At 33.8% G+C, this 27,848-nt stretch overlaps 1 protein-coding gene across 6 annotated transcripts; it reads right to left on the bottom strand.

The window, feature by feature from the left end:
* Positions 1-241: 241 nt before the first annotated feature.
* Positions 242-15,148, bottom strand: LOC120275264 (sister chromatid cohesion protein PDS5 homolog A). 6 transcript variants are annotated; one of them, XM_039281788.1, is made up of 32 exons: positions 14,926-15,148; positions 14,035-14,232; positions 13,690-13,871; positions 13,377-13,497; positions 12,726-12,938; positions 12,414-12,630; positions 12,144-12,289; positions 11,875-12,032; positions 11,654-11,803; positions 11,532-11,580; positions 10,993-11,184; positions 10,274-10,453; positions 9,543-9,685; positions 8,853-8,979; positions 8,620-8,769; positions 8,431-8,496; positions 6,802-6,938; positions 5,680-5,797; positions 4,636-4,770; positions 4,320-4,525; positions 4,045-4,192; positions 3,778-3,953; positions 3,658-3,685; positions 3,082-3,558; positions 2,934-3,001; positions 2,804-2,855; positions 1,903-1,992; positions 1,801-1,829; positions 1,285-1,362; positions 1,082-1,203; positions 560-651; positions 242-483 (listed from the first exon to the last, which is right to left on the bottom strand). In XM_039281788.1, the coding sequence occupies exons 1-32, from the start codon at positions 15,016-15,018 to the stop codon at positions 451-453; spliced, it is 4,374 nt and encodes a 1,457-aa protein (XP_039137722.1). In that variant the 5' UTR covers positions 15,019-15,148; the 3' UTR covers positions 242-450. The 6 variants fall into 6 exon arrangements, with proteins under 6 accessions (XP_039137722.1, XP_039137719.1, XP_039137720.1 ...); XM_039281785.1 differs by having other exon boundaries at positions 3,658-3,729; positions 3,813-3,953; XM_039281786.1 differs by having other exon boundaries at positions 1,288-1,362; positions 3,658-3,729; positions 3,813-3,953.
* Positions 15,149-27,848: the final 12,700 nt, after the last annotated feature.

Raw genomic sequence — 27,848 nt, 5'->3', positions numbered from 1 at the left:
AAATAAACTTTGGTACCTACATTACATTCTTAATATCTATGTTACATATTCGAACCACTCCAAAATAACACCAGATTAAATAGAATGAGCAGCATCACCTGACCAGTAATTGCATCTAAACCGGGCTCGAGTAACAGACACAATGTTAAATGTACCAAAGTTATCTATCTACCAATGATTCTTTTAGCAAATTAAACGTTCTTAATGGTGGAGATACCAATTTGCAGAAGGCTCCGCTCAATGCAACAACAGACTCCAACATCCAATTCTAATCAAGAAATCCATTGACAAGATAATCCAAAACATAAAAATGCAAGCAATGCTCACAAGGCTTTGAATTAGCTTGAGCAATATGTAAGATATAATGCAACATAGTGGAAGGATGGCTATAAGAAACGGGAAACCGATTATATATATATAAAAGCTAACTACAATGTATTATTCACAGGTCTATGCTTTCCGCAATCGCCTCCTTCGGGCAGCCTGAAAAATAGGTAGGTCAATTTTCAGGCATGTTTGAGTGAATGTATAATGATCGGGCTTAATGTGAAAAACTTACATTGTTTGCATCATCGAGATCAACGATAGTTGATTCAGAGTTTTTCCTGCTGGTTGTTTCCATAATTCTCTTGCTCCTACGCTTTGCATCCCCTGGAAGAACAGTTTTTTCTTTTCAGTGTCAGGATCTTTCTTTGATTTGAAAACAATAATTGAGTTGAGAGGCAAACAAGCATCTTCTCTTGAAATCTAAAACCATAGTAATGTTTCATTTCAATGAAGCTATAATCTTTGAGTCACTTTGAAGTGCATGGGTTCTTTCATTATTTATTTAGAGATTCTAGTAAGATGCAATTATTAATTAGGAATTCCCTATTACAGAATGCTACTCTATCTAACGTGTTAAAACATTAAAAGTAAACAGACTTTGTAGTTCTACGAAGATAAATGTGTAGCAACTGAATTTACCGTCTAGATAAATAATACCACTAAATTGTGAGCAATATCATCAAGATTTTGGATTTTAAAGCCAGGAGCTTTATGATGGACAAGGAATGATTGAGAGATTAACATAGCAAATTACCATCACAAGAGGTCATTTCTTTACGTCCTCTTCCAATTTTTCTCTCTAAAATGTTTAGAGGTCTTGGGGAATCCTCTTGAAACGCATCAAGTACATCTAAGCTGCCACTTGAAGAGATTAACCTGTAAAATAGGGTATCAAATCAGAAAATTTAAAACCAGAAACGGAACAAAATTCACAGTACAAAGCATAACATTATGCACCACATTGTAGAATACTTGGATTGTAGTTCTCCTACAGCCTCTGAATCACTAGTTGGCAATATGTTTTCTTCATCTGCCCTGAAAAAGGAATTATGAAACAACTCAAATTATAATCTATACACAGACATCAAGGATGTGCATCAACTTAAAACTAGCTAGATGATGAATGTTGGCAAACCAGAAGGGCCAATCTTAATAAAGCAAAAGGCAATCTATATGAGGACACACAAGAACCACAACTACTTAATTTCTCACAGAAAACAAGGTGAATCACACTCAAAATATTTTACTCATGTTGGCCATCTAGACATGACTCATGCAAATTCCTCCCCCCAAATTAATATTAATATCAATATCAAGTACCAAGCTTTCAACACTTTACAGAAGCTAAGGCAACTAAATTGATCATATGAAGCTAACCAACAGCAATGATCAATATATCCTGTGAAGTCAATGAAAACAAATCTACAAGAGATCTGTTAAAGTGATAGTCTGGCAAAGTTTAGTACTGCTCACCAATCTAAGCGATTGATGTTGGACACTTCCTGCATCAACAAAAAAATTTATTTATTAATCTGTTCAATTTTACAGATTGCTTAAAAGAAATTGTGTGCGAACCTTATCTTGTGGAGGCTCATCATCACTTACAACCTTCCACTTCTCGTTTTCCAAATGCAAAAGTTCCACGTTGCCATTGTCATAATTGATCTTTATAAACCGTATGATATTAGTTCTTGTACAGGACATAATGAATTTTCACTTGCGTGCAACCACATAAGCAACACATGATGGCAAAACAGAGATGGCATTACTCTTATGTTCAAAATTTTTAAAATGAGACAGCAACACCAACAACAACAAACAAACAAACAAACAAGAATAACCTGGCTATCATGCGTAACTAGATATGCTTCTAATAACAGACTAATGGTGGACAATGATAGATTCTTGCTTATATGCAAAATGTCTGGTCACATGTTTTTGCTGACAATCCACATAACTGTTCAAATAAAAGTGAAAAAGAACACTAATAAAGTGGCACATAGTCGAAGTTAATCTCAATGTACATTGACTTCTTGTCAAAAGCAGTACATACAACTATCTGAAGGGTTCACTGGTCATCAGAAAAGATAAATACAGATAGATATCTTAGGTAAAATGTTTAATGGAAAAACAGTACTTGGAAGAAATGCATCTTGAACTAAAAAATTTGAATTCCACTTCAAAAAAGCACATAGAAAACTGCCAGAATACAATGTGTCAGGTAAAGTCAGGAGGAAAACACCTAGAAAAACACCCCAGTCCATAGTAACAAGGAGCCACAGAAGGAAAACTCCTACAAGATAATCCAGTTCATAGGAACAAGGAAAAAAGGCAAGGTGCATGTACAAAATCTTGCTGCAGACGATTATTATTTTCACATACTTCTTTATTAGAACTAAATCAGAGAAAAATTGTTCTGATAGAGCTGAATAAATTAAAAAAATCAAATACAGTTTAGTGTTTATCCATACCATACCTTGTGGCTATTATTTTGAGAATCATAAGAACTAACAGTTCCAGAACTGAAGCTGCAAGACAAAAATAGCAGAGTTACAGGTCTGAGAGAGCAAAACTTTTCTAAACAAAATGAGGGGTAAAAATCTCACCATTTATCAAGTGGGGACCAAAGCCTAATCCGGTGTCCAACAAGTGATCCACCTTTATCTTGATGCACCTTCACATTGTTAAACCACTTGTGTTATTATTAAGCAATCTCAATACACATTAAGTTACAGTCAAGTAGGCAATAAATACCATAGAGATGGGATAACAGTCAACATGATTCTTTGATATTTTCTTTGTTTGGTCAGCTAATCTACTACAAGTTGCTGGTTGAGGCATCCAGTCTCTAATTTCTGCATCTTGGGATAAATTCTGTGAATCAAGGAGCGATGGTTTTGTACTTGCAGAATCACATGAGGATGATAATTGCCCTTTTCCCTGATCAGGAGCTACAGTTGTGCTATCATGAATAGCAAAACTCTCAGGAAGTTGCTCTTCTGTTGTTGATATAGTTGAATATATCTGACCATGCTTTGCTCTAGACATGTTTTTCTGTTTTGCAGCCTTGTGAATTCTCTGCCTATTTATACAATTATCCTTCCTGCCATTTGATTTAGCTAGAGAAGTAATATTTTGCATTTCCGGTTGATTTGAGCTGCTCTTTGAATGGTCTAAAATAATAGCATGTTCTTGAGCGGTTCCACAATTTCTCGTAACAGGAATAGCAGCCTGTCAGCCCAGAATCCAAATATCACTATGCATAAGTTTTGCCTTTTCATGATTCTCATGATGTAAAAACAAGAAAATAAAAATGCTCAAAGAGGCTACCTGAGCATCAACAGTACTCAGCATCCTCCTGACAAAATTTTCATCAATAAAACTTTCATTGCAACAAAAGCCCTACAAGAAGAAGATTATTGAAACACAATAAGGGAATGGATATCATACACAAAGGATAAGGGCAGAGCTGCGAGAAATCTAGCCTTTGTACTACTGGGACTCCGACAAACTTTATATAATGTTGATGGGAGCAAAATCAGACGGGGAGTTTCCAATGAAAACTTGTGATGACTTCCAAGAGCATTTATCATGAATAAACTGATACTTGAAAGAGTATGCAATTTCTGGACCAAGGGAGAAAAAAATTAATGCATTTGCTCTATGGAACAATGCAAGAACAAACAAAACATGTCACTTATCAGAAAGTTAAAATACCGAAGTAAATTGAGGATTAACCGCATCTTCAGCTTTCTTAATTGCACGGAGAATTCCAAGAATATATGATAATGAACCATTGCCATTTCTCTTACTGCTATGAATAACATCCAGATTGATCAATAGGCGCAAGGCTACAATAAGTGGACTGCCATGAAAAGGGTAGAAATTAGTAAAACCAAGTATACATACATGAGAGAATGATACTATTAATATATATTTATAGCTTTGTCTGAACAGACATCAGCACCAGAAATAAGATGAAAATGCTGTACCCGCAGAACTCAGCATAAACATCTTCGTTGTCACAATTTTCTGGAGGAAAGCCAGGATCATGGGCAAGAATATGGATCAAGAAAACAATAATATATTCTGGGCAGTTTGTCATTGGTCCTCCATCCGTCTCCTGAAGACAGGTATTATGGTGGATCTGTGCTTCTTTATTATAATCCTTAATGAATTGCGCAAGGTGCTTCATAGACTAGAATAAATAACGAGCAAGCCATAGAAGAGAAGAGCAGTAAATTACAATTCATGCAAATAAGTCAGCATCACAATCTAAAGAAAAGATCTAAAACAGTAAAAACTGACATCAGTTCTGACATCCTCAAGGCAATCAGAGGATGCAATGGCAAAAGCACAAGCATATCTACTTGGGATTGCATGTTCCTTCAAAAGCTTGTGTATTTTGGACAAGAATGCCTTGCGTACAGTATCTGAAGGATCCTGCAACATAACCAAAGACATAAAATTACATAGACTAATTTGAAGCCCTTAGCTTCTACCGTGTTTCTCCACATCTCCAGCTTTCTGCATCCCAAGCTTTAAATTGGCATTTGGCACCTTTCCTACTTTCATCAACTAAGACCACATCATTAGCTAAAATCATACACCAAGTGATCTGATCTTGAATATACTCAATCAATTAATCCATAACTAATGCAACAATGAGTAACATAGCATATGATCACAAAATTAGGAAACAACTTAGTAAGTTTTCACAAGCTTATAAAAAGAAAGATAAAAGTTTGATATCATAGCCACCACAATCATCTCTTATGCATACAAGGACAAGTTCACCAACTCGAGATATTCAGATAATAATATTGCAACCACCACAATCGTCTCATATGCTTAAGAAGACCAGTTCACAAACAAAGGATATTTAGATAAATAATACTGCAACTACCACAATCATCCCTTCGGCAAGTATGCCCCCAAAGACAAGTTCAAACATTTAGGCCATTTGATGTTCATGTTAATGTCATAATTTAAATTAGGCAATGATAAAAGTAGAATATCACACCTAGTAATAAATATGTTCCATATACAGGGAGCAAAAGAATCAATTATTCTTAAATATAAAGATTTAAAATTTTTACGGTAAGATTATGATAGGTAATTTGACTTCCTTTGTTGAGTTACAAGAAAAAGCTAAATCACACATTCAAAATCATATTTGTTAAATGTCACTTGTAACTAATCAGTGGAAGAAACAATACAATGCATTCCAATATTTGTTAAATAACAACAATAGCAAATTGGAAAAGCTGATAAGCATCCAATTGAGAAAATGTTCTGATTATTCTCATCCACCACCTTTACCATACAAATTTGATAGGAAGATGTCAATACCTTTGTCAACATAATCGTGGAACAAAAGATGCTTGGTGAAACATGTAAATCCCATCTTGCAGCAAGGCGGAGAATAGATTTTGCAGCAGCTAATCTAAGATGAGCTTTGTCAATCTCACTGATTCATGAAAGCATCAAAAGAAAGAGTAATGAGATTTGCATCATCATATAAGATCAAGAGTAGAGAAGCATCATAACTATGGAGAAAACAAGCTAAGTTCATCATATCCTGATCACTTCATATCTACCAAAAATTTTACAATTTTATCCCTAATTAACAGTCGCATAGCCAACAAAGAATTTGATCCTAATGTATACTTGGAAATTAAAATGAATGGGAATGAGAAGCTACCATTATATTTGGCTATTGGGAACTTGGAATTAATCATCCGCAACTTAGTTTACATAGTTTATGATGATTATGGGTAAGTTTGCATATGCTCCCAGAATGGCAAGAATAGGTCAAATGTTTAAGAATGTATTCTTATGGTGATTATTGGTCAGTTTGTATAAGCCCTCAGAAGACAACAATATCTCAAGGGTTTAAGAATGTACTCAGAAGGCAGTTTCTACTTGATTAAAGCATGAAAACCAAAAGATGCTTACAAGTTAACAATCTGAAAGAAGGGTTTCTGCAAGAAATGAACCATCCTACTACACAAGTGGCACCTTTGGATATTCTGAATTGCAATTATGCACGTGCAAGGTGCCAAGTGGCAGAAACAACAGTATTGCATGCCCCGTGGTATGCATGCCCATAATCCACAAATAGACCCATTTCAGAAAATATTTTCCATATAATTCATGTGAGAATTGAGAAGTAACAAATGCCAAACCTTGAAAAGTTAAGTCACAAGCAACATAATCAATACACTGCTCTAAACACATGTACGAATCAAATATGACATGCTTTCTTGTGTTTGCAGAATATTGAGATGGCTTGCAGAGGCAACCTGTTTATCTTAAAAACTAAAGTTCAAAAATATTTTCAATTTCATTAAGATGTAAACAAGTAATAAAAAAATTATAGAAGGCTAAGGATAAATAGGTGCAAAAAAAAAAAAGTACAAAAAGATCACACCATAAACATGTCAACCATTACTCTCAATTTTAGAGACATACCTCATGGCAATACCATCAATGCTCCCCTTCTTCTGAATTATATTTGATATAAAATCCAAGAATGCCTTGAGTTGATGTCTGGCTTGTGCTACGTGATTTGGCAAAAAACTTTTCACAAGTGCTTTTATTCCATAAACCTTCAAGTGTAAACAAAGATATTAAGTGACTAGTCTAAGAAATTAACTATGGTAAAATATGGGCACACTGACACTCATTTTTGAACTTTCATTTCAACTAACCCTAATAAAAAAGTATACAGAGAGGACTTGAATGTGCAATGGAATTACACTAAAAAATCGTAAATGAGCTACCGATGCAAAACTGTCAGAACCACAAAACTAAATGGGAAATCAGATAAGCAATCAAGGCAGCAGAAGGCTCATAAATGGTAAGCTATAAATTAATTGGTTAAGCCAAAACGGACAGAGAGGAGTAAAATATCTCTCTATGAACAGCTTGATCCTAAATAGCATATTAGCTACTAGTGAGAAAACACAGGATGCAGCTTTGGACACCCCAAAGGAGGCCAGTTACAGAAATTTGAATCAGAAGTGAAAAGGTTTATCATAGGTATTGAAATTTCATTTTTAGTATTCATAAAAAGGTATCATCAGTTAGGAAAATTGCCATAACAGAGACATTTCCCAACCAAGCACCCCAAAGCTATCTCACTTGCTGTACAAGATTTAATTATTTCAAGAAACAACGATAATAATTTTTAAAAAAATAATGTTAATAAACAGAAATTGACACCAATAATTAATTATAAAAGTAATTTTTAACATTAAAATATTTAATTGATTTAAATCAATTGACATTGTTTAGTCAACTTCTGATAAAAAATTTGTCCAATACAATTTCAAAAAATGTTCCCTTTTAGCCTCACTTTTGTACCCCAACTAAGCACACCTGCCTAGACTCAAGTAGACCTTGGTCATAATAAAACTTATTTTTAGGGCGCAATCAAAACAGACCAAAAGTAGTTTTGCACATACATCAAAAAAGAAATAAATTTTAAATAAAATAGGTCCCTCCATTATGCAAATGTTACCTTATGTTCAACCACTTGTCGCAAACAATCAAAATAGTTCCTATATCAATATCTCAATTAGATGTCATGCCAAATAGGATTTTTTGAAGTTGCAAATAAGGTTATAAAAAAATCATTAAGAACAAGTTGTTTGATAGCTAATGAAACATAAACTAAAGTTTAGATGCCATTATTCACTTATTTACAAGTTGAAATCAAGTTTTCCCAAATCAAGTCTCAGGGGTTAGTTTCATAATATGTGTGCACATGTGCACACAAAAGTGTATGCATGTGGATTGGAAGTCCTAGTCATGGCACACAAACATCTATACCCTTGTAGTAAACAAGAAAAGAAGAGGTGAAGTCACAAGCATGACAGCAAGGTAAGAATAGTAGGATAGGTGAAATTAATGAGCCAGTTTCCTGGTCATCATGGTTTTCTAATGATCTTAAGCATGGTTTTATTCTAAGATCATGCAGGCAAGAAAAAATTCTCAAATTTCTAGAATCAGGAATGTTTCAGGAAAAGAAAGATGTATTCCAATAATACTAGAAGACTTTACAAACAAGAAAATGCCATAATTCCATCAAAAATTTACCTTCAACTTGCAAGATAGACTGCAAACAGAATCCCCAGCATAGGATGTTTGCTCAGGAGAACCCACCTGCAGAAATAACTGATGAACAAAGCCCATCCAACCACTCACAAGAATGCAAAGCAAACAGAACTAATAAGCCTTTAAAATTTCATAGTATGATTTGGGTGAAGAATTGATGATAATGTTTACCTCCATGGAGTAAAATAGCTTTTGAAGAATGAAGTCTCTAATCTGATCTTCATATAACTCAAAAGTTGAAGAGGAACACTTTGAAATACAACCCAAAGACTGCAAGATAGTGGGAATATTGGATCCATCGAGAAGAGAGCACACAAGTTTCTGCAAACATATGATAGATACCATCATACATAACCGATAGTCTTATTTGCCTAAAAATCAAGTTAAGATACAAGTCAACATACCGTGCATAAATTAGAAAAGGTCTGCTTATCTGAAGAATCAGCCAGTGAAGCAATCACAGAAACAGCAAATTTAGATTCAAGACGAGTTCCTTCGAGACATATCCGCTCAAGGAATGGGTAGATATCACTACAAGTCACAACACAAGAATAAGCCTCGATGACAGATTCAAGCCAAGATAGACATACACAAAAAAAAACCAATTTGTAATAAGAGCACATGTAAAATATTGAAATAAATAATTAGTAAATTTTATATAACTCTCTGCCACAGAAAATGTAAGGCTTTGTGAAAGTGGACCTTCATCATTTAAAATTTAAAAAGAGAAACGATACTTATACCAAGAGGAAGAGTCCTAACTTCAGCAGATACAATTCAAAAAAATCTCAAGACTAACAAAAAAAGTGAGCAGATCAAAGCATGACAAATAAAACATAGAAAATAAACAACTGAAATTTTACATTGTCTGGAAAAGAGATCACACTAAGGGGGAAAGAAGCAATTTATCGAGGCCTTCTACCCTACTTCAAATTGAAAAGAAAATATGCCAAGAATTTCTAAATCCATATAAGGCATGGAAAATCATAAACTTAGTCTAGTCTCCATAAAAGGGAGCTTCATTTTATACTTCCTAGTCTTCGGTAACCATAATTTAATATATGAATATATATAAGAACTCCAATATCCTTTACCTCATATTTATAGAAACATGGCGACCCACTTTGGCTAAGATCTGGAGAAGTTTTTCAGTTGGAATTACTGTCTCCTCCAAGAACAAGTTCAGCAAGCACTTCTCTGATCCTCGGAAGAGTGAAGGATAAATAGCTGAAATGGCCTGACAAAGAAAATGTTCTTCCTATAGAGATTAGCCAACTATACATAGGATAACACTATGTAAAACACAATACAACGCCAAACTCATCCCAATCTTATTCTTATGACTTCCATGTTGATTGAGTTGTTTTTCATTTAAAAAGTGTTAGAAATATGTTTTAGCTTCTTAAATGAACACTATCATAGAAGAGGATACCAAAAAGTTGAAAAAGGAAAATGCAACACATGCTGAGATGCTAGGCACACACATATGGGACATCAAACATATAGCTATGGTGTCCATACACAATCTCTCAAACCTCATAAAAATGTTCAGCATCAAAAATCATATTATAATTTAGCCCAACTAGGATAGAGCCATGAACAAACACTTACACTAGCAATAATATGTTGCGCAGGCACACTACACAAACACAAGCACAAACAAACAACCAACCAAACTAAAGGAGGCCAGGGTTGAGATATTCATGTACATTACTGAAAAGTATAGACTCTAACAAACATTAAAAAGTAGGCTTAAATGAAAAAAATTTATAAAAATATTGTTCTCATGGTTTCCCGTAACTGAACAATAAAAAAATTTACTTACAAGGAGAAGGTCAAGAGCAGAGCGCACATATTTGTTTTGACCACTTTTCCAGGATTGGACATCTTCCAAAATATTAACAACATGATCTGCACTAAATATTGACTGCGAACATTTTGTGGAGAGCAATCGGAAATATTCATAATTTGGATGCTTGGCCCCAATCATTCTAAGGAAAGAGTCCTGATATTTGAGGATATCACAGACAAAAGTTTAAAAAGCCACTACATTGAAACAAAACAAGGATTCATGGATAAATGTTTTAACTCAAACATCATAAGGAAAAGAAGCAAAAAACAAAATAACACATTTAAAGTAAGAGTAACCAGTCAAATCCTTTCAAGACTTGAATATATATTTTCACACCTACGATGGGTTTTCATGGTTTTATTTTTGTCACAATTTTATAATTGAAGGCATGGGCAAACAACATAACCAATAATAGAGCCTTTTTCCAATTTGTCTTTTGATGGTACTTTGTATAACATGGAAAATATCAGGACCTCAAAAACAAAAACATAACCTAAATAGAAAATGTAAATTGAAAATAAATCCATTGATTCAAAATCCTATAGCAGACATATTTCTAACAAATGAGAGAAGAAAGAAGTTACTTATCAAAACATTTGAGAAAAATATGTATCATAATTGAATATGCATCAGCTTAAATATGAAAGCAAGAAATTTGGCCCATGTATGATAAATTGAAACAGCGAACTCACTCGCATAGAAATAGCAGTTGCGTAAGTTGTAGGATTATCAACCAATCGGAACAATGCCTTAAAAATATTGTTATCTTTCATTTGGTGCAATTTTTGGAAGCACTCCTTGGCTATAAAAGAATCAGGGAAGTAGTTCGACATCTTTGAAAAGGATGCCAGTATTCTCTTGTGCACTTCATCTGAACTGCTATCCTGCACTTAGGCAAATAATACAAATATAAATAAAACAATTCATCAATAATCCAAAATTAAATGCGTGGACTCTAAGCCACCTTGGCAAAAATACTGTGAATTACACGAATGCAATCAAACAAATAGTAGAAAAGACACCATAATTGATGTCACTGTGATTTGAATCAAATTGTAAAATAAAATGAGTATAACTTTGAAAGTCCAGACTACAACCAAAAAGAAGGTAATCAACACCCAGGTGCCAAAATTATATGAGTAAATAGGAAGAAGATGAGCTAAAAATAATCAGAGAAGTAGTACACTTAATGTTAGTCCCTTTTGCCAACTGAAGTGTTTGAGTTAGATACCTTCTCTTTCTCTCGAAGAGATAAATATAGTAACATTTCCTCCTGCAACCTGGACAAAATAAACTTTATTTAAAAAAAAACCAAGAGTGTTTATCCACTTAAACATTAAATATGTAGAGTACCTCTGTTTCTGAAACAAGATGGAATTCAAGGCCTTGATATGGTGAGGAGTGAAAAAGGAGAAAAAAGCAACCCAATGTTTGGTTCTCTCCATCACAGAAAGACAGTCAGGGAAAAGATCCTCTGAAAGTACCACCTCCATGTTTTGTGGCCTGCAGAATCATAAGCGCTCTCGTAATAAGGAATCGAAACACATGATATTATCCAGATGTATTGACCAAACCTGAACTCCTTGCAGTCTTTGTCAAAGCATAGAACCAAAATTCTACTTGGAATCTGCTCATAACTATCATGGAGCATGACAACCCCCTTGGAACATTTATCACAGTAAGCCCGATACAACTCCAACAGCTTTTGCATTGTGGCTTTTCTAACAGAAACCTGCAAACGGATATTAGATACAAGAAAAATAGCACACCAATAATATTTCTACATAAGGTATGTACATTAGGTATGGGATATAGAGTGAATCCTTGAATGCACACAATTCACCTTCTTGTCTCGAAGTCGTTCAATGGCTTGCAACACCACCTCAGATGGAAAACAGGACAGGTTAGATATAGCCAAATCACATATGGTCATCACTGCTTGTAATCTCACTTTTTCATCAAAATCTAATAGCCTTCCAATGACAGCAGCTGCCAAAAAATAGCCAAGGGATGTTAAAAAAGAGTTCACGAAAAAAAAACACTAGGATGTTCTTTTAGAAAATATTTACTAGTAGATGGCAATGAATAGAAAGCCAAAGTTAAATAGTCTCACAGATAATTTCCTGTGCTTCATTCCCAGTGGGGTTGGCTATATAACAAGCTTTAGCACATTCAATTGCAACACTCCTAACTTCAGCTGACTTGTCAGAAAATCTTTTCAAGAACTCAAGAAAAACCAAGTGGCATTCTTCATTGAGACGGAGCTTAGACAAAGCAAGAAGCTTGCTGACTAAACGAACTGCTTCTAACCGAACATCAACCTGATCAGTCTGCAAACAACATGACAAAAAAATAACCAAGGAAAGTGAGCTACTAAAAAATTCAAAAAGGTCGAGGATTCAATGGCTCATGAGGGATCACATACGATTAGTTCTTGAGTCAAGTTTGGAATGACTAGGAAAAGCGTCTGAGGAGCACATCTATATATCTCCAAAATAATGTCATGATAAAATTGTTTAAGTTCACTCTGTGGTGCATCGCTTTTCAGAATACATGATGTTAAAAATGTTCGAATTGAGGGCTCCAATTTTCCAGCGCAATTTTGAATGACAGAAATAGCAAGCCTGGAAGGTGCGCCCTGCAAATTGGCATAGAATATAAGAGGCTAAACAAATGTGATGAGGACAAGAGGTTTGACAAAGACTGCAAGGAGTTCAAGTCCTCTCTCCCAGCAAGCATTCAGAAACATGAGCAAAAATTAAATTGCATTCATTGTAAATAAAGTTAAGAAACATGTCTCTGCATCCACGCATGCCCAAATAAAGGTTGTCTTATTGAGACATCACATTAACATAAATGAGATGATTTCATAATACTACATATAATAAAAAACTAATTCATAACTTCATTGCTGGTAGAGGCTTTTCAATCACCCCAACCTTGTGCATCAGTCCAGTTTCGCATATTTAACAAAAAAGAAGATAAAATATATATACCTAAATATATATATAGATTAATGATTATTGCATGCATACATAGAAAATGACATGATAACCATAATAATAAAGATCCATACCTTGCTATCCTTCAAAAGATTGCGGAGGATGACATCTAATAATGATTGAGGAGAATTTTCTTCTAACAAATCTGACATAATAGACACCATAGACTGAAAGAGACTTGGTTGATGATCTTCTCTGGAATATATAACATTTCAATCACTGATGCTTCTCATAGGAAAAATGTGTAACAAAAAAAGTTCATAATTTAGGCCCCAACTAGCAACAACTCTAACAAAATTGTGATACATCTTCAGAACTGAAACCCTACCATATTGACACATGATAAAAAGAAATTCAATTAACAAATACACAAGTTCCAAGCCTAACCTCACAGCAGAGAAGAACACTCTGAACATCTCCAGAACTAAATCCATGCAACCAATATCCAGCATTAGCAGACAACATTTTACATCAGCAACAACCTTCAGCACCCTTGCCCTTCTAGTGAAATATGGACTTGCAGTATCAGCCAGGTCCGAAAAGATACTGATGAAAAGTCTAAAAATGCCCTGATTAATTAAATGTAACAAAAGTCTCATAAGCCACAACAGCATGCTTGTCAAAGGACAAGAATTTAATGCCCGCAAATAAGCACTTTTGCTTTTAAAGAAACTTAATTTAACAAGCATTATACACTTCAGCACCAAAACAAAGAGCCAAAAAACTGGCTACCTCAAATAATTTATCACTGAAGGGTGGCTCAGGTGCTAGAAGGCGGATAATTTCACTGACACAGGCAGCAATCAATAATTTAACATCTTTATCTTTGTGCCGGAGCAAGTCATTCTTAACCAGAGATTCTCTCAGCTGTCTTACAACTTCTCTGGGAGACAAAGCTTGCCCAAATCCTGAAAGAGCACTCTCAGCTTGCTGCAAAAGAACAAAGTAGAAAGATCATGAGTTTATTTGCAAATATAATCCTCTTGGCCCCATAGTTTCAGCCAGTTAGAAAAAAGCATCATCACCAAATTCAACAATAACTTCAGCTGAAACAATACATAAAACTGGCAGGAAGCTTCTGTGAATAAATACAATAATAACTTATGAGTTAATCCATAGAATGGCAGTGAGAAAAATAAAAGTATAAGAAGGTTTTCAGGCGACTCCATGATGGAAAAATTTATTTTTAAAAAATTCATAAAAATGAACAGCTAAAAATTTCAAGAAATAAGAATGTAAATTTAGTGTTGATTTGAGACTTCCTTATGGATAATAACAAGTATTCAAAAAATTAAGTAATCAATGAGTGAGAAATAAGCATTCAAACACGAAAAAAACACAGGAATTCCAAAATACCGAAGCAAAGCAATCAAAAAATAATCGAAACACAAACTTAACCAGAAGAAAACGATCAAGCTGCAGCAACACCAGCAATTTCAAAATCAGGGATGCAATAAAAACCAATAACATTTCAAAGAGGAATAAAAATGCACAACTGAACAGAGAGCATTGGTCAGAGATGAATCAGAAGCAATAACACTAAACTTAGTGATAAAAAAAACCCATAACTACAAAACGATAAGGGTTTCTGGAAAACTAGGGTTTGTTAGATCTCCGATTCACCTTGAGGAGCTTCACCAGAGAGTCCTTGTTGAGATGACGCTGAGAGAGGCACTTTGCAACCTCCAGGATGGTTTGTTCCTTGGGAGAAGCCATGGAGACGAGACGAGCTCCCTCTAGATCGCAAGAGGAGAATTCCAGCGCATGGCGATGGAAGAGATATCGGAGGAGGCAACGGGAGGAGAAGACGACGGGAGGAGAAGGTGACGGGATCAGGGGCGGTTCCCTCTAGATCGAAAGAGGAGAATTTTTATACCTAGGAGTATTTTAGTAAATACAAACATATTTTAAAAAATTGTGAAAAAAATAATTTTGATATTATAATTTAATTAATTATTTATTTAAATACTTTAAATTAAGTTTTTCAAATTTTTATACATAGGGGTATCTTGGTAAATACACAGGTATTTTAAAAAATTGAAAAAAAAATAATTTTTAATATTATAATTTAATTATTTATTTATCTAAATACTTTAAATTATAATTTTCAAAATTTTATATGTAGGGGTATTTTGGTAAATACAAAGGTATTTTAAAATATTATGGAAAAAATAATTTTTGATATTATAATTTAATTATTTATTTATCTAAATTCTTTAAATTAAGTTTTTCAAATTTTTATATGTAGGGGTATTTTGGTAAATACAAAGGTATTTTAAAAATTTGTAAAAAAAATAATTTTTGATGTTATAATTTAATTATTTATTTATCTAAATACTTTAAATTAAGTTTTTCAAATTTTTATATGTAGGGGTATTTTGGTAAATACAAAGGTATTTTTAAAAATTGTTAAAAAATAATTTTTGATATTATAATTTAATTATTTATTTATCTGAATACTTTAAATTATATTTTTCAAAATTTTATACGCAGGGGTATTTTGGTAAATACAAATATATTTTAAAAATTTGTGAAAAATTAATTTTTAATATTATAATCTGAACATTACCACTGCTGCAGTAACCAAACATGGTAATCTGAACACATTACCACCAGATTCTCGGTAATGTTTTCAATTAACGCGAACCAAACGTCACCGAAGTGGGTTTTAAACTAAAACCAACTTCAGTGCAAAAGAACATCGGAAGTTGACTTCCCCCCACTTACATCAAAGTGAACTCCCCCTTGAGTCAATCGCTAATTATATAGATATTAAATATTTTTTGCATCTAAATCAAAATATTTAGATGGATGTATATTTTATATTATTAAAAATATTAATTATTATGTCTCAAGTTTAAATTAATAGAATTGTTTAATATTTATAAATTTTTTAAATTTGAATCTATCACCCTTAATTTTATTTCTCGCTTAACCTTTATGTTTCTCAGTTACATAGATATTTTATTTTCCATAATTATTTTTTAATTGCTTAGATATTTTATTTTATATAATTATTTTTTAATTGCTCGATTTGCACACGAGTGAGAGAAATACTAATAATCCAATAAATAGAATTTGAAATAGCACTTCGCATGTGCCAAACAAAAACCACGTGTGTTTTTCATCACCCAATGCACGGGAAATCCTCCCTTTAAAAAATATTCCTTTCCACTACTCCACCACAACAATTTACCCATTAATAATTCCACCTACGTGGCGCTCTTTAATTGTCAACAAAAACTCTAAGCGAATCAAAACAACCCACGTTTCAAAGGTCCACCAACTTAAACGGTTCTAGAGGTACACCAGAAATCCCCAAATCCTCTTTTAAAACCCTCGCTCGAGAATTCCGTCAAATCCCGAGAAATCCCCAAAAACCTCAAAACCCTATATCGAAATCCCATCTCCATGCGCTGGAATTCTCCTCTTGCGATCTAGAGGGAGCTCGTCTCATCTCCATGGCTTCTCCCAAGGAACAAACCATCCTGGAGGTTGCAAAGTGCCTCTCTCAGCGTCATCTCAACAAGGACTCTCTGGTGAAGCTCCTCAAGGTGAATCGGAGATCTAACAAACCCTAGTTTTCCAGAAACCCTTATCGTTTTGTAGTTATGGGTTTTTTTTATCACTAAGTTTAGTGTTATTGCTTCGATTCATCTCCCGACCAATGCTCTCTGCTCGATTGTGCATTTTTTTATTCCTCTTTGAAATGCTATTGGTTTTTATTGCATCCCCGATTTTTGAAATTGCTTTCGGGTGTTCTTTGCAGACTTGATCGCTTTTCTTCCAGTTAAGTTTGTGTTTCGATTATTTTTTTTGATTGCTTTGCTTTCGGTATTTTGGAATTCTCGTGTTTTTTTCGTGTTTGAATGCTTATTTCTCACTCATTGATTACTTAATTTTTTTTGAATACTTGTTATTATCCATAAGGAAGTCTCAAATCAACACTAAATTTACATTCTTATTTCTTGAAATTTTTAGCTGTTCATTTTTATGAATTTTTTTTAAAAAATAAATTTTTTTCATCATGGAGTCGCTCGAAAAACCTTCTTATACTTTTTATTTTTTTCTCACTCGCCATTCTATGGATTAACTCATAAGTTATTATTGTATTTATTCACGTAAGCTTCCTCGCCGCTTTTATGTATTGTTTCAAATTTGAGTTATTGTTGAATTTGGTGATGATGCTTTTTTTCTAACTCGGGTCGAAACTATGGGGCCAAGAGGATTATATTTGCAAATAAACTCATGATCTTTCTACTTTTGTTCTTTTTGCGAGTAAAGTCGAGAGTGCTCTTTCGTGATTTGGGCAAGCTTTGTCTCCCGGAGAAGTTGTAAGACACTGAGAGAATCTCCGGTTAAGAATGACTTGCTCCAGCACAAAGATAAAGATGTTAAATTATTGATTGCTGCCCGTGTCGCTGAAATTATCCGCCTTCTAGCACCGAGCCACCCTTCGATGATAAATTATTTGAGGTAGCCGCTTTTTTGGCTCTTTGTTTTGGTGTCAAGTGTATAATGCTTGTTAAATTAAGTTTCTTTAAAAGCAAAAGTGCTTATTTGCGGGCATTAAATTCTTGTCCTTTGACAAGCATGCTGTTGTGGCTTATGAGACTTTTGTTACATTTAATTAATCATGCACCATATGCTTGCATGAATGCTTAAATTATGTAAAATTTTGTTTGACTAGCTTACATTTTTTTCTATTACTTCATCCTCTAGTCTGGTTATGCCCTTTGCATTAATCACAAGCTAATCTTGTTGTTGCTGCTTCTTCTTCTTCTTCTTCTTCTTCTTCTTCTTCTTTTTCTTCTTCTTTTTTGGCACATCACAGTTGGACATGGTTTTCTGCTTTACACTTTCGAAGCTTAAATGCATATAATGTTTGTTATTGCCCTACCCATGACCTTTTGGCCCTTGATTTTAATTTTTGGCCACATAATTTGAATGTCCTCCACTTTCCATACATGTTTATTAGTAGACCAGGACTTACATGACCAAAATCTAAAATCAATGTCCTCCCCATTTTCTACCCAATTAAAACAATTCTAATTTATTATAAACACATTTCTTTGTGCCTCCATTATTTATTTATTTTTATTTTCTCATTTATGGTTTTGGTGTGACCACAAATTAAGACATGTGTTGTCATCTTTGTTGGTTATTTCATTGGCATGCTGCTTCTTTTTTGGCGGATAACTCAACAGTCTATACCCTAAAACATAACAAGTATAACTATGATGCCACAAAATTTACAATCGGGTTGCCATACTCTCTCAAAAGGCATGCCCTTTGTCTTTGACTTGGCATTCAGTCTTTGAGAATACTGTGATGTCACACTTGATCTTTTTTTTTTAGCCTACTTGCATTTAACTGATTGATTAAATGATTATTTTATGAGACATCTTTTTGTTGGTGTTAAGGGTGTTCTTCATTGTCTTTAAATGCATAGGAAATTGGGAAATAAAAGGCTGTTAGTTTACAAAAGTTTAGCATAAGAAAATTTAATGTTGTAAGCCAATGAAAATTTGAATTGGGGCATTCTTTGCAATGTTTTTCCTGTTGTCTTGTCATTATCACTATTTATTGAATCCCTATGCATAGTAAATGCAGTATTTTCAATGTTGTGGCTAATAGGAAGCACTTGCCAAATTGTAGTACACATGTCATAGGCTCTAAAGGAGTTTCTTTTCTTAGCCCTTTTTTCTCATAGCTTTTGTAAGAGACTATTTTCCTAGTGTAATATATATATATATATATATTGCCAGCTATGATCTGCAACTGACAATTACACTTCAACATTAAGAATTTGAACAACAGCCTCCACACCACAACAACCAGCAGTAGTAAACCAACAACAATCTATCAGTTCTCGCCCTAAACTTGTTACTGGGCCTCAGGTGTGTGTGTTTTATTTCTTTTACATTAAAGTATCCTTTTCTCCCTTACAGCCACTTCATGCATATACATGGAATAGTGAACATGGTTAGTAATTGAGTAAAGTTTGCTCTTTGAAGTGAATTGAATTGATTATTGTTGTTGTTATTATTATATTTTAAAGTGCTAGAGATGGATATTGTTTCATTTGAATACTATAAAATTCTAGCAATGTAGTGCCAAATAAGATACCTTAGACACATATGACCGTTGAAGAAGTTATACTAGAAGCTCAACACAATCTTTCCTATGGGGCCCTATGTGTGTCTGGGTAATAAACATTGATGAACTATGTAAACTATTTCTTATACATGTTTAATTAAAAAATGAATCTATGCCATTGTCATTATGATGATATGACTCGTATTTCTTTTCATTCTGGTCTTTCTCCCTTTTTCTTCATTTTAAGACTAGAATGGAAATAGAAATACAAATGGTGGAGGATTTTTGCTTTGTTTAATTTGGCTACTTGCCATTCATGTTTTCAATATATATATATATATATATATATGCTTTCACTTGATCTTCTTTTCTTCTTCTTCTTCTTATTATGATAAAATCTCAACTCTTTGGGCTACCATTCCAATTTCCAAGCGACTGGCTATTACTTGTTTCAATGTTGGGTGATAACGTGAAATGTCAAGAGTTAAAAAGAAAACAAAATGGGAAACAATTAATAAAAAGTTGAATCATTCCAATACAACACTGGTAGTTTTGAACATTAAATCCGGGGATAAATTAGTCTATAGATTATTTTGTGGATAAAGAAAGGGATAAGGATGAAGTGGATTAGGCTATGATGGACATATTAGTTCTAAAGATATGAAATTACACCAGTGCCTCAATTTCCTCTTTATAGATAGATATATGTAATTAAATACATATTGTCATTTTAATTATTAACAAATAGAATATTTTTTTTTATAGTTTTCTATTTATATCTTGAAATATTTATTACTTTATATATGAATGTATATGTTTATTTATTTATTTATTGTTTGATAATATAATGGAGATGCTTGTTTCTATATGCAAAAAATAGAGAATTGTTAAAATGTGTATCTATATATGTGAAGAATATTACAAAATTTCATGTAATGAATTAATAGTTATACTTACATGTCCCACTTCAATATAGGTCTATAATGGCTAATGATAGTGTATATATCCAAAGTAATCTACATCGACACACCTGTCTTCATAGCTATGGCGGTCATTTTAGCAATGATGTCAAGGGAACAAAGACGGAATGCTTTACCCAGTGAACTTGCTTCAGTTAGGGATATTCATCGAAGTGCACACATGACTCGGATTTTAAATGGTGGTGTCCATAACTGTGTTGAATACATACGGTTGTCTAAGGGCACTTTCCTAAAACTTTGCACTATTCTAAGGGAACGTGGCCATTTGAGAGATACCATCCATGTCCCCGTAGAGGAACAAATCACATTGTTCTTGTACATTGTAAAACACCATGCAAAGAACAAGGCAAAGAAAATTGATTTTGTTAGATCAGGGGCAACGGTGAGCAGATATTTTAATGATGTGCTTCAAGCAATTTGTAACATTAGAGATTTATTTTCCAAACAACCGGGCACATCAATACATCATGATATTGAATTCAACCCAAATTTCTATCCAATTTTTAAGGTGTGGTGTACTTCTTTCCATTCTCATTTGGCTTAAATTTTCACGTAGACAATATAATTTACTTTTAGTTCATATGATTGCATTGGATTTATTGATGGGACTCATATAGATGCGAGGGTCAATGCAAATCTAGTTAGCAAATTTTGAGGCTACAAGGGCATTACAAAGAATATTCTCGAGGCATGTGACCTGGATTTAAAATTTACATACGTTCTTGCCAGTTGGGAAGGTTTGATGAATAATTATCTGGTATTGAAGGATGCATTATCATGACCACCACCATATGGGTTGCATATTCCTTCAGGTCCATTAATACAACAAACATCACAATTTGTCATAATTCTTATATTTCAATAGAAAATATATTTATTTATTTTTATTTAGTTTAGTTAGAATTTAGAGACTCACTTACATAGATTTATTACTTATAAATAAGCATTTACATGTTATGGAAATAATTAAAAAAACTAGTGGGGATTAATAATTTATCAACATTTCAATAATTTAAAATAAATAAGTATTTTTATATTTATTGTAAAAAATATAAATAGACTTAGATCTTTACTTGTTGAAATGCTAGACTCTACCTTTCTCTTTCTCCTCACTCTTTGAGTTTTAGTTATAATTTAAAGACTTAGTTTTTCCAGATCTCATCTCTCCTAGTCCATATATTCTTTGTCAGTGTGTTAATGTGTGTATTATATATATATATATATATATATTACTTGTCTCACTTTCTACACATGAGTTAATTGTAAGCATGTGAAAAAATTAGGATAAAAATAAAGATTTATTAGCTTGTAAGTATCAATAGACATAGAATAAATGAATGATTAGTATGTTAAATGTGATTACAATTTACAAATTTATAATAGAATGGTGCTTGTCATGTGGCCATGTGAATATGTCAAACATTGATGGCGAGAATTTTAATGATACAATCATGCATCTTCTTTCTCCATAAAAGCCATTAATTACACCAATAATTAAGCAGTTAAACAACTTTTTGTGCTTCATTGGCTTGCCATGGTTCCTTGTAGAATTCACCATTAGCAATTCATCTCGCTTTTCTCAGTCAAACTTTGGTGCCTAAGGGGGTCTCACTAGCGTCAAGCGGGTTGATGCCCCAACTAGCCCCCCTTGGTTCCACCACTGGCCATATGCAATTAGTTATGGGTTATTTAACCAAACTATTGAAATGTTTCTATAAATAAATTATTGCTCTGAATTTAAGTATGTTGAAATCTTTATTCTCAAATATTTTTCTTGGTCATATAATTAGAACCATTATAGTAATAAAATGACAACAAATACTTAATTAGATTTGAGGCAAAATCACCATCTCAATAATTTCTTAATTTTTCATCTTCCAAAGTAACTTGTGAATTATGGCTTTATCCTAGGTCTTTCTTGTAAACCAACCTCTTCATTTCAATAGGTATCCTACCAAGCATTGCTCCCAATTGTCCTTCAAGTTTGGCTTCAAAAGGGGAACTATCTTGCTTCTCTCCTTCAGCTAACTACCTTGCAGGTTGCTTTACATTCTGAAAACATGAAACCTTTAATGCTCCAAAAATATCTTGTTGTCATGGCGGTGAAGTTCTCTTTTTGGTCATCCCCCATTCCTCGAGGTATTTTAAGAGTAATATCTTGTTCTTATAGTTGATCTTTGGATGAGGCTATGAAATCATGCATAGTGAGCTCATGGTCCCTATTCTTGCAAAACTTAGCATCATAGGTTGAAGAATATTATAGTAGGTTTTTAGAGTTTTATGCTAGAAATTGCTTCTTTTGTACATGATTTATTAGCAATTTTGCCAATCTAGTGTAGTATTGCTTTTCTAGTCCGATTGTATGATAGAATTACTTTGTTGTTTTTACATTGAATACTATGTTTTAGCGCTGTTTAAATTCTAAGCAATCATCATGGCACTTGGTAGCTTTGTTACAAATGATATTATGATGTTTGTTATTCTTTTGATTAAGAGATTCATCCAGAAAATTGTGTTTCATGCCCATTTACATGTGGATACTCTTGACAATTGTTCACAGAAATTGTATTTCGTATCCATTTACATGTGTATACTCTTAGCAATTGTTGTGTAAGTCTTCCCATCTTAAATTCTAATCAATTTGTAATTCTAGACTTTGGTTTGATCTGTGACCTCTATCTGTTTTGACATGGTTGAATTGGAGTATGTTTTTGTGAGTATTTCCATTGTCAATTAGTGCTAGTTAGCTTTCTATAATTGTTAAATTTCAAGTCTACTTTTGAAACTATGCATTTGTTGCTAGAGTAATGCTATATCCGCCGAAGAGACTTCACGAAACAACTGCACGAACGACGTGGATGCTACATGCTCCTGCAGTCAATTCCTAGTCAGCTTTATTTAAAAAAAATAAAACAAAAAAATGATAAAGAAAACCCTAAAAGCTAGGGCTTTTCTCTCATTCTCCCTTTGTGCGCCGCCTTAACCCTAATTTCAGTCGCCTCGTCTCCCACTCCCGGTGTCTTCCTGTCCCTTTGGCGATTACTCTTCTCGTTTGCTCCTCTATTGTCGAGATCTCTATCTCTCCTCCTCTCATCCTCTACTCTGCTAGCATCACTTGCAGCCAATCGTCCTTGCATTCTCCAGCCACTAGCATCATCTGCAGACGATCATCGTCACATGCTCAGGCTAATCTTTCTTTGTGCGCCACCTTAACCCTAATTTCAGTCGCTTTGTCTCACACTCTCGGTGTCTCCAATGTCCCTCTTCAAGTATCACTTTAGCCCTAATTCTCTTGCTCTACTCCCCTCTTATCGTCTAACTGTCCCTTCGGTGAATATAGCATCACTCTATATCTCTTCGGCTCATTTAGCATTTCTCTTCTTATGCTCCCCTCTTATTTGCTTCTCTTTTGTCTATGTAGTGGTGGTGTAGTGACTTGGACGGCTTGCTCCTCAGTAGGCAACCACCGCTTAAATACTGCCACAAGGAGTTGGTGTTGTGGGAGAGAGGGTGTTAGCGGTGTGGGATGGAGTGGCGGTGATGATGTGCAACCTTACATCAACTGGTGTGGCAACTACAGCTGCAATTATCAATTCAGTGTTCGTCCCTGATAGAGATTATGCAGATCTGAGCCATGCTAATGGTGTGTTCTTTTTCTTTTGAATAGGTAATATGTTGTGATTGAAAATATACATGCCTATAATTTGTTTGTTGTTGTTCCTTTGTTGGTAACCTGATTATGCTGAGAAACACAAAAGGACTCCTCCTCTTCTTTGTTTCTCTTTTGTCTCTGTAGTGGTTTAGATGGCCTGCTCCTCAGTAGGCAACCACCACTCATATGCTGCTGCAGGGAATTAGTATTGTGTAGTGGCTATGATGATGTACAACCTAACATCGACTAGCGTTGTAGCTATTGCTGCAGCCATCGATTCAGTGTTCGTCCCTAATAGAGATTATGTAGATCTAAGTCATGTTAATTTTTTACAGTTGCTTTAGGTGTGTTCTTTTTCTTGTGTTGTTGTTTTTTTGTTGGTAACCTAATTATGTTGAGAAACACAAAATGGAGCCCTTCCTGATGGCTGCAACATTGTTGAGAAAGACCAAAGTGGCCGAATTGAGTATGTAACTCTTTAAACTATGAATTTATATTGAGTTTGTAATATTGATTTAAGTATGTATTATTGAGTCTGTAATATTGAAATGAATCTTTTTTTTCCAAGTATTTCCTTTTATTTGATTTCCAACTATTTCCTTTTGTATTATTGAGTTGCTGCATTGATGAGATTGCCGGGACTAGAAAAGGTCTCATATTGTGCTCTTCTTTTGTGCATAAATTGCCAATAATTTGTCAATAAAGACTCTTGATTGAGTATTATTTATTATTAGAGATGCAATTCTTGTATGTTATGGACAAAGACTGATGTTTTTTAGATTGATTGTGAATTTTATGGGTTCTTGTTGAATCAGGGATGTTTTGTTTAATCAATGCAACTTCTCAATTCTTAATGGATATTTCAAGTCAATTGCCTTTTCCTTGTTTGACATGTCCTTCTTTTTTAAGTTTGAGGTAGTTTGACCTGAAGGCTGCAGCATTGTTAAGAAAGACCAAAGTGGCCTAATTGAGTCTGTATTTAAATTATGAATTTGTATTGAGTCTGTAATATTGAATTGAGTTTGTAATATTGATTTGAGTATGTATTATTGAATATGTAATATTGAAATGAATCTGTATTATTGAATATGTATCTAAGATGCATAATTCAAAACTGCAAACTTTAAAATCAAAATATTAGCTGCTCAAAGTTAAGAACTCAATATCAGCTGCACACTTGAAAACAAAATCAATAGCTGCATACTTGAAAACTCAATAACAGCTGCATAAAGTTAAGAATTCAATATTAGCTGCACACTTGAAAACAAAATCAATAGCTGCACACTTGTAAACTCAATCTCAGTTGCACAATTCAAAATATCAGCTACACATTACCAGCACACTTTAAGTTAAGAAAACCACACAACACCATACAACACCTACATAGAACTCATTCATAAAGCTTGACAATACCATACAACACTTAAAGTTAACAATTCACAACAATATTTGTTTCATAACACAAAGATGTTACACTAATGTGGAACTCATCCATTAATTTATTTTTCTTTATTTTTTTGGCCTCTCCACCTCGTTTATGGCCCGTTTAGAATAACCAACTTTTAAATCTTCCATATTTTCCTTGGTTTGAATATATAATACACATAAACAATGAAATATGTTAACAATTTATTTTTGCTCAATACACACAATAGCCCAATACATTAACAATGAAATCTATAATACACATAATAGCCCAATAATCATTGATTAAACCTAAATGAAATTTACAAGAATACACATAAACAATGAAATACGTTGACAATTTATTTTCAGGGACTTACGTCTGTGGGTGATGCCAGTGATGAGGTAGAGAATGTGATGACGGCGGTTGGAGAATGCTCCGACGAAAGGTTGCAATCAACCCCGACGGGTAAAGGAGGAGAGGAGAGCGAGCTCTTCGCATAAATGATTCCGCCGGTGATGAGGTGAGTATGAACAAGACTAGTCTGGTGGAAGGTGCGATGAAGGCAAATGGAAATGCAATGACGATCAACTGCAGTCGACGCCGGTGGCTGAAGAATGTGACAATGATCAACTATAGGCGACGCCGACGGAGTAGAAGAGAATAAGCAGAGTTCTCAGCAACAGGGGAGAAGATGGGAGAATAGCCCTAGCCAGAGAATGCCATGATGATCAGCTGCACTGTAGGTGACTCCGGTGGAGTAGAAGAGGTAGAGTTCTTGGTGATAGAAGAGTAGAGGAGGGAAGCAGATGGGATGGGAGAAGAGCCCTAACTTTAGTGTTTTGTTTTTATTTTCTAAAAAATAAAGCTGAATAGGAGAGAGAAAGTGCGGGCCATGTCATTCGTGCAGTTGTTTCATGAAGTCTCTTCAGAGGATATAGCATTACTCTTGTTGCTAAGAATCTTCTTGTTATGTTTTATTAGTACAAGGAAAATTGTGAGGCTTCAGTGGAACTTTAAGCTCATTGTTGAACGTTGGTGTTGCTTATTTTAATAGCTATAGTTGATGTTTTGTTATTGGTAAATAGACTAGTGGTTAGGAAAAGTAGTGTTTTGTTTTGTATTTTTTATATGTATGGGTATTTTGCCCATAAGGTGCTTGTAGAAATGTCTTGATGCTAGTGTTAATTTTTGTATTATTAGTGACTAGTGATTGATCTCATAGAGAGGAGTGAAATATTCTTATTTTTTCCACTAGGCATAGTATGCTTGATTGTCTTTTATGTTAACCCTATTTGCTCTTAAGATCTATCTCAAGTTGTGGTTCTTGATTATTGGATAGAAAAGTACTATTTTATACTTCCTATAAGTTTTATTTTTATGTTTAGAATGTTAGATATAATTAACAACACCTAAGTTAATTAGTTGCCAATTATTTGTCATCACATTGGAGTTAGTTTGCAATTCCTAGCATATGCTATTCTCTAACTTAGTGACTTGTTTAGTTGTCTTTTTAATTGAGCTTTGGGTCTTGATAAGCGGTAGGGGTTATTTACTTTAAACTAATAGTTTGTTATAAGGTATTATAAGAGCTATGCATTTTATGTTTTCAACATTTTTTTATGGAGGGTTGACTGTGGTGATAGAGTTGTATTTTGAAATTATTATAGAGGTATTAGTCAGGCAATGTATTATTGAATTATAAAATTTACACTTATTTTGTAATACCCTGAACAAAGACTATTACATAGATTATAATTGGATATGTAATGGTTGATCGCAGGATTACATACTATGTCTTTTTTTTCACATAACACTTACAAATTTGACTACAAGTACAGTCTAATGCATGCTTCAATGAAGGGAAAGAGAAGAAAACTTGTTAGTGAACTTTCGATCCAACTAGACTTGACTATAGCTTAAACCTTAAAGCTTTGACTTCACTCTTGGAATTTGAAAAACATAGTTGTGGTTTTTTGAGTTGTCACTATGTGAGTATGAGATATTTACAACAAGAACAAAGTACAATCTATATCAATAAATTCCATTAGTTCTATAGATAAATAAACTAAGAATAAGAGGTTAGTAGAAGAAAGAATCACATTAAAAATGTAATCTACCATCCGGATCTATCATGTGCAAGATGCAAGGTTCATTTTATTAGTATATTGTTACATGACAGGACAAACACCACCCCATACTCATGTGATAGGAAGTGACATGTGATCTACTAACTAGCATATAACTTGTAGTTTCTTTTCTCATTTGCCTTTGCCATGTGACTGACTTTTCGATCAATGTATTTGACCCTTTTGGCTCCATGTAACCTATAAAATAAGTGTTTTTTAATATTTGGCAAGCCAACCACAAAGGTTTTTTTAATCTTATATGCAAGTGATATACAAATAAA

This window comes from Dioscorea cayenensis, chromosome 14 (genome assembly GCF_009730915.1).
Source record: "Dioscorea cayenensis subsp. rotundata cultivar TDr96_F1 chromosome 14, TDr96_F1_v2_PseudoChromosome.rev07_lg8_w22 25.fasta, whole genome shotgun sequence".
Taxonomy (NCBI): domain Eukaryota; kingdom Viridiplantae; phylum Streptophyta; class Magnoliopsida; order Dioscoreales; family Dioscoreaceae; genus Dioscorea; species Dioscorea cayenensis.
This window is presented reverse-complemented; position numbering and strand designations above follow the sequence as displayed.